The sequence below is a fragment of the Asparagus officinalis genome, chromosome 4, assembly GCF_001876935.1.
Source record: "Asparagus officinalis chromosome 4, Aspof.V1, whole genome shotgun sequence".
Lineage (NCBI taxonomy): Eukaryota > Viridiplantae > Streptophyta > Magnoliopsida > Asparagales > Asparagaceae > Asparagus > Asparagus officinalis.
The window spans coordinates 87,628,757-87,636,496 of NC_033797.1; the positions used below are offsets into that span (position 1 = coordinate 87,628,757).

General features: G+C 44.7%; 1 protein-coding gene across 1 annotated transcript; it reads left to right on the forward strand.

Moving 5' to 3' along the window:
• On the forward strand, positions 1,084-4,901 carry LOC109837820 (4-coumarate--CoA ligase-like 4; the record flags this gene model as incomplete). The annotated part of the gene is given in 8 exon segments (XM_020406183.1): positions 1,084-1,214; positions 1,216-1,336; positions 1,338-1,875; positions 1,878-1,955; positions 1,958-1,998; positions 2,001-2,435; positions 2,622-2,689; positions 4,539-4,901. Coding segments are annotated over 8 exon segments (1,635 nt in total), but the record flags the coding sequence as incomplete, so codon positions are not given.

Consider the following 7,740-nt stretch of genomic DNA (forward strand, 5'->3'; position numbering starts at 1 on the left):
GGGGGCAAATTATTATCAAGACGTGGAGGTGCTGCTGGATTGAGGAGTCAAGGAGCACGAATATCAGCGAAGGCAAATCAGATCCCGGCGAACTTCGACATAAAGAAGGAGTCTTTGGAAGGATCTGAACCCTCGTCCGTCCGTTCCTTGAGATTAGACTTGGTCTTAATCTCGAGAAAAACCCCTGATTTTGCTTGGTCGATTTCAGCGCTTCAATCAAATACTCCCTCGGTGAAGGCGAAGTTCTGCCTAATTTTCCATCAACCGGATCCAGATCTAAGGCGGTGCACGGATATCAAAATCCCCGGCACAGACAAAGATCCCGCACAAGCAGAAGACCGATAAACGATCTCCCTGTGTTTGTTTTGACGAGGGTTGTAATTTTTATTTTTATTGTGTAAGAGTCTTATAAAAAGACTATCTTTTTTTTATTGTAACGACTGAAGTTGTAATTAATACCGTAATGAATACATCAACTTTCGACGCAAACACCCATGTTTTTCCCATTTTCTCTCCAGCATCCAAGGAATGGTGCAGCTCAAATTTTTTATGTCGGTTTTATTCACTTTTCTCCGATTTCAGGCTCTTGGGGACACAAAACGTCTCTCCTCCAAATCCTATGTGGAGTTTGTTCTCTCCTCCTCTTTTCTGCATTATTTTGACAAGCCAAACATTAAATAATGAGGGGAAACTGACAAATTTTTTCCGTGTTAGTTTCTTTTGAGCTTTTCTGCACTTATTTGATCAAGCAAAAGGGTATACGTGGCAACAATTCACTGTGCTAGGAGCCTGTTCCCCATCGCAATCAGCACACCTCAGCTCAAAAAATCTTTCCAATTCCCCACGTGGAGCATGCCTAAATAATTCTTTTAAAAAAAATATCCAAATTTGCCGTGAAACTTATCCCAACCTTTCCCGCAAGTCAGTCGAGTGACAAATCCCCAATTCCCAGTCACAAGTCAAAAAAGAGCCAAGCTCCCTCTCTTCCTCGAACCTCCGAAGACGGACCTGAAGGCGTCGCCGTCCCCTCTGCTGTTCCTTTAAATAATAATATCTCTCCCCAGTTCCCTCCCGAAGCGCTGACGAAAATTAACCCGAAACCGGAGTCCGAATCCGAATCCAAGATTCAGAAATGGCGGCCATCGATGCCCGCAGCGATTCTGCCCCTCGACCTCCACCTTCCACAGCAGGCGCAAACCCGTCCCCCTCCCGCCGACCTTTCCTTGACGTCACCACCTTCATCTCACCCCCGCCAGCACCCGGCGAGATCGCCCTAATCGACGCCTCGGCCGGCCGCCACGTCACCTTCGCCGAGCTCCACCGCGGCGTGCGCTCCTCACGTCGCCCTTACCCTCCTCCCGCTCGCGTCCGCGGGCCACGTCATCCTCCTCCCCCCCCCCAACTCCATCTACTTCCCCGTCGTCTCCCTCGCCGTCATGTCCCTCGGCGCGGTCCTCACCACCACCAACCCCCTCAACACCCCTCAGGAGATCTCCAAACAGGTCGCCGATTCTAACCCGGTGCTCGCCTTCACCACCCGACCCCTCGCGTCCAAAATCGACAAAACCATCCCGATCGTCCTCCTCGAGGAGCCCCAGCCCGCCGGCTGCGAGAACCCGCAGGAGGTGGCCACGATCGGCGAAATGATCTCTGCGGAGCCCGATCGTAACAGAGTCAAAGAGAGGGTGAGCCAAGACGACACCGCCACGCTTCTCTACTCCTCCGGGACGACAGGAACGAGCAAGGGCGTGGTCTCCACCCACCGCAACCTGATCTCCATGGTGCAGATTATCATCAACCGGTTCCAGCTCGATGAGCCGGAGACCTTCATCTGCACCGTCCCGATGTTCCACGTGTACGGCTTAGCAGCGTTTGCGACGGTATCCTCGGTCTGGATCTACGCATAGTGGTCCTTGTCCAGGTTGAGATGGGGATTGTTAGGAGCAATTTAGGACCACAAAGCGACTTAATTTACCGCTTGTGCCGCCGATCTTGGTTGGTCGCTTGCCAACAGAGCAAGCCCCCCCGTTAGGGTTCTCTACGGCGAGGAAGTGATCGAGGGGTTCAGAGAGAAATACCCAAGCATAGAAATACTGCAGGGGTACGGTTTGACTGAGAGCACGGGTATCGGGGCCTCGACGGACTCGGCGGAGGAGAGTGAAAAATACGGTACGGCCGGGATGCTGTCGCCGAATACCGAAGCGAAGATTGTGGATCCAGATACGGGCGCGGCGCTGACTGTTAACAAAACAGGGGAGCTCTGGATACGGGGACCGTATGTCATGAAAGGGTATTTTAAGAATCAGGAGGCGACGAAGTCGACGCTTCTCGATGATGGGTGGTTGAGGACCGGGGATTTGTGTTACATTGATGAGGATGGGTTTTTATTTGTGGTGGACAGGCTCAAAGAGCTGATCAAATATAAGGGATATCAGGTCAGTTTGTGTTATGTTAATCAGAATGGCGATTTTTGTGGAGGAATTGAATGGTGAATCTGATACGTTTATGGATTTTTTTTTTTTTTTTTTTAATTATTTCAGGTTGCGCCTGCGGAGCTGGAGGCATTGTTGTTGGCGCATGCTGAGATTGCCGATTTTTTTTTTTTTTTTTTTTAATTTCAGGTTGCGCCTGCGGAGCTGGAGGCATTGTTGTTGGCGCATGCTGAGATTGCCGATGTTGCCGTGATACCGTAAGTTTTCTTTTCCCTTGGAATTTGGTGATTGGAACCAACATTTTAGCGGCTGTTTGGTTCAAATGCTAAATTTTTTGGATATGTAATCTCATAAAGAATTTTAAATCTATAGGTACCGTTTGGCAAAGGGTTAAGTGAGGGGTTAATGAGACTTAACCCCTTCTTAACCTGCCAAACACAACAAATCTATATAAGGGTTAAAGTAAGTTAACCCTCCATAATTTGCCAAACATAAAAAATATAGAAGGGTTAAGTTAACCCCTCTAGAGGGGTCAAAATGAGTTAACCCCTCAAAATGAGGGGTTTACTAATACTCCTATTTAGATGGAATAAGAGTTAACCCTTCTAATTATAAAGAAAATAGTCAAAATCATTGTTATTCCCAAACACTAAAACTGATCATAAGGACTAAAATAAAACTTATTTAACGGGTTAATAATTTAGTCCTTCGGATTATCAAATGGGCTAAGTACATTAATCCTTCTCTTTAACCCATTTTCATTAACCCTTTGCCAAACGGGGCCATAGGGTTTATACATGCTTTGGGATTTCTAACATTTTATTTGGTCCAATATTATTATAAGAAAGTAAATCTTATAATTTGTAGTATCTTGTTTGATTATAGGATAACAAATTCTAAAAAAAGGAGAGGTGAATATAGTTATCTTGGTGAGGTTACTTCTCGCAAGAAAATAAAATACAATGGTATATAAAGTGGGGTAAGAGGCTGCTTGGTTCAAATGCCAAAATTTTAGGATTTGTAATCTTGTAGAAAATTTCAAATCCATAATGTTTTATACATGCTTTGGGATTTCTAATCTTTTATTTGGTTCATCATATTATAGGAAAGCAAATCCTACAATTTGTAATATTTTTTTAATTCAAATCCAAATTATCGCATAACCAACTCTAAAAAAGAAAGAGAGGTGGGTATAGTTACCTCGGTGAGGTTACCTCCCACCAAAAAAAAATAAAGAAAAGAAAATACAAAGGTATATAAAGAGGGGTAAGTGTACCCATTTATGTGATTTGCCAAATCTTCTCCAATTGAGAGGATTTGACAAATTCTAAAAATCGGGTGCTTTTTGTACTTTTGGGACCCAACAATCTAAAAAAATTATTGAAACGAACATCACCTGTGAAATCGCAAAAGCTAAAAAAACACGCTTTTTGATCCCAAAATTTGTAATCCACACCAAATGCTAAAATTTTACTTGAACCAAACAGCCCCTAAAGTGTACCCATTTAACCAAATCCTCTCCAATGGAAGATTCTAAAAATTGGGTGTTTTTTGCACTTTTGGAATTCAACATTCTAAAAAGCTTACTGAAATAAACATTAACTACGGAATCCAAAAACCCAAAAACATACACTTTTTTATCCCAAAATCTGTAATCTACACCAATTGCCAAAATTTTACTTGAACCAAAAGTCCCTTAGTGGAGGTTATGTTTCATCGTTTAGAGGTTTAGTCCATGTTATTGTAACAAAGAAAAATTAAAGTAAAAATGATGTGTACATAATAATAGTTTGATATCAAGAGTTAACAAAAGTTACTTTTTCTGTCAAAATGTGAGTGGGAATCAAAACTGAGGACCGGACTGGACAATTGACTATATCCCCCATTAACATTTGCTGCATGCGACATTGCTGCATTTACAATTGTAACATACCAAAGAGCCCTTAGCATTGGAACGGGTTGTCCAATCAAGTCTTTAATTTCAGAACGCTAGACCGTTAAAGATGTGGTGGTAACGCTTTTTAGAAATTGACCACATTATCAAAATTATAACATAATCTGGCTATTGTTGTTGCTGGTAATTTAGATATATTTAAAATATTGTAGGTTTCCAGATAAGCAAGTGGGTCAGCTTCCAATGGCGTATGTTGTGAGGAGGAGTGGAAGCAAATTGAACGGGGAAGAGGTGATGGAGTTTGTGGGAAAGCAGGTGGCGCCGTACAAAAGGGTCCGGAGGGTGGCATTTGTATCGTCTATTCCGAAGAATGCATCAGGGAAAATACTGAGGAAGGATCTGATCAAGCTTGCTACTTCTACCTCCAAGATGTAGAATTTGGTTTTGTTCTTGTAAGTTCTTTAGGCCGGATGTTTTGGGTTGTATTTGACTATGGATGCATAAATTATTCTGAGTTCTACTTTGGTTGCTTCCCTTTTGCAAAATTTGATATGAGATGAAGTGGAGTACTGAAATCTTTTTTGGTGGTATTGTGCATTAATCTAAATTGATAAAATAGTACTAGGATATATGTGTCCATCAGTCAGCTGAAATTACTTTCACCTTGAATTTGACTGATTTGAGATTATTTAGACTTTGGTTCCAAATTTTGTCGCGTGCCGTACGGAAGCGTGCTCGACAACCAAACGAGTCGGTGAGCGATGAGAGAAGAAAACCAAAACCAAACACGAGTGCAATTCACAAAATAACGAGCAAAATCACACACAAATACATGAATTTACGTGGTTCGGCAATTACCTACGTCCACGGGGAGAGGATGAGGAAATTTCACTATATAGAGGAGAAATACAACGGGTTACAACTCATAAAATCACTCAAATATAAGCCTAACCAAAGCTCTCAACTCCCTCACAATATCTCCCTCTCAAAGTGCTCAAAACAATGCTAATTATCTACTTTTCTCTCCTTAAGAAACCCTAAAAAACGTGGTTCTATTTATAACAAAATACAATCCCAAATAGATTAGGATTCTAAAAACGAGTCTGCCACACTAGGGTGTGGCGCAGACCACACCCATGGTAGACATGACAGATTCTGCCACACCAGGGTGTGGCGCAGACCTCACCCATGGCAGACAGGGCAGATTCTGCCACACCAGGTGTAGGCATCGAAAATTGCCTATAGGTCTCCACGAACAGCTCAATGCTAAGAAACAACGATGAACGTCACTATCCGGTTCACAGAAGTTTGATTGATGTCGGTGAACGCTTGAAGTGAATCGACGAACTACGTAAACCAACGGAATTTCAGAATAACAAAAACACGAACTGATCGGGAACCTCGTATCGTTCACAAACGGCGAAATACCCTTCGTGTCTCATTTGTTCAAGAACTGATCGGGAACCTCGTATCGTTCACAAACGGCGAAATACCCTTCGTGTCTCATTTGTTCAACTAAGGATATAATCATTGGAGCTTATAGAACTCCTCGTCGGCTTTCCAACGCACTTTTAATCGCTCAAATCCGAGTTCGGATGAAGAAGTTACGGCGGAAACGGACGAATGTGCAAAAACAGCGTCTCAGCCTGAATTGAGACACCCCGAGGTGTCTCAGCCCAAACATGACACCCCAAGGTGTCTCGGCCTCGCTGAGACACCCTGGGGTGTCTCCAGGCCCAAAAACGGGTTGTTATGTTATTTTAACCACCCAGAGCCTATAAATACAGGCCTCAGGCCCTCATTTTGGAGATCTGGATTTTTGGAGAATTGGCGAAGCCCTGCCGGATTGAAGATTGATCGAGTTCTTCAACACAGGAGAGAAAACTTCTTCAGATCTGCACCGCCCGCATCCGATCCTTAGGGTTATCCCGTTGTGATAATTCTAAGAAGAGCAATTATCTCGCCGTTGTCGAGATAAGCGCTTCTGCTTCTAGATTCCCTCATGAATCTACGGAGTTCTGGATCTGATCTGACTGTCAGGTAGTCCACGGATATCGATATCACCGTCACCGGCTAAAGACCCACGTAAGTAAGAAACGACGAACGGATTTTGCGTTATTTTCGAAAAGTTGTAATCTTTCATTTTTTTATTGAATATTTTGAATTCTTTGTAAGCAATCCATATTATAATGAATTCTACAATGAAGACAACTTTCTCCGAAAACAAACTGGCGACCACAGTGGGAGCCAACAGCCTCACTGCCGAGGCTGTCGTGACGCAACCGACATGGAGCCAACAGCCTCACTGCCGAGGCTGTCGTGACGCAACCGACATTCAAGATCCGGGTGAATGAAGAGATCGAATATAAGTTCGATCAACAAAAGTTTGAAGAGTAACTCTCTTCCTCCTCCTCCAGATCCGCCTCTCCAAACAGGCGCAGGAAGGTCTCCCCTTCCAGGAATGCTCGCGCGACCTCAGGGTTGAAGAACCGAGATCCACTCGCCGCCGCTGCACCTACGCACCGCGACGTCCCTACGGCATCCAAAGAGGTCGAAGCCGCAGATCCGGACCTCCACTCCGCCGTAAAGATAACTGCTGAAGGTGCTCCGACTTTGTCGAAGAGGGCGCGCCAAAGACGGCGTCAATGCCTGGCACGACAATTGGCCAAGGCTTCAGAGTCGATGGACGGGATTCGCTATAATGAGGATCTGAAATCCAGGCAGCGCCGAGAACAACAACGGCGAGCAACCAACCTCTCCTTCCTGACAGAAACGAACGAATGGGTTCATGTCAAGAGGACCGTTCCACCCTTGAGGAGTGAATCAAGAAGCTGCAAAAAGCGGAAGAGATGCAAAAAGAAGAGACGGTCAAGAAGCCGCCTAGACACAAGCAGGTGTGGGTACCAAAGGCAAAACTAGCACCTAAGACGAAAGTAGACGGAGTTACCGTCCGGCCTTCTTCAAATCCAGATCCTGTTTCCCCTGTCCCCGCACCTCCGACGGAGCCGAGTAATAACGTGGATCCCACAAGATCCAGAGTTCCTTTGAAAGGTCGCCTTGGTCCTTTACCGGAAGAGCCGAGGTAAATGCACCCGTAAAGGAGCGATTGTCGGCCATTGAAATAGTCCTCCAAACAACAATCCAGACTGGGGGTCATACCAATCCCCCTAAGAAAGATAATAAAGGGAAAGCTCATGTTACCGAACGCATTGGAGTACGGGTTGAAGTTCAAGAGCCCGTTAGGTTTTCACGCTCGCAAAAGCGTAAACCTGAACGAGCGACTTTTGCAGATGCCAATAAAGCGTCGTATCCCCAGAGGGAAACACACTTGTCTGATGATGAGGGTGTTATACCTGGGAAGTTGTGCCAACGCTCTATGGGTTTCTCCAGTTATCAAACTGATGAGTTGTACTA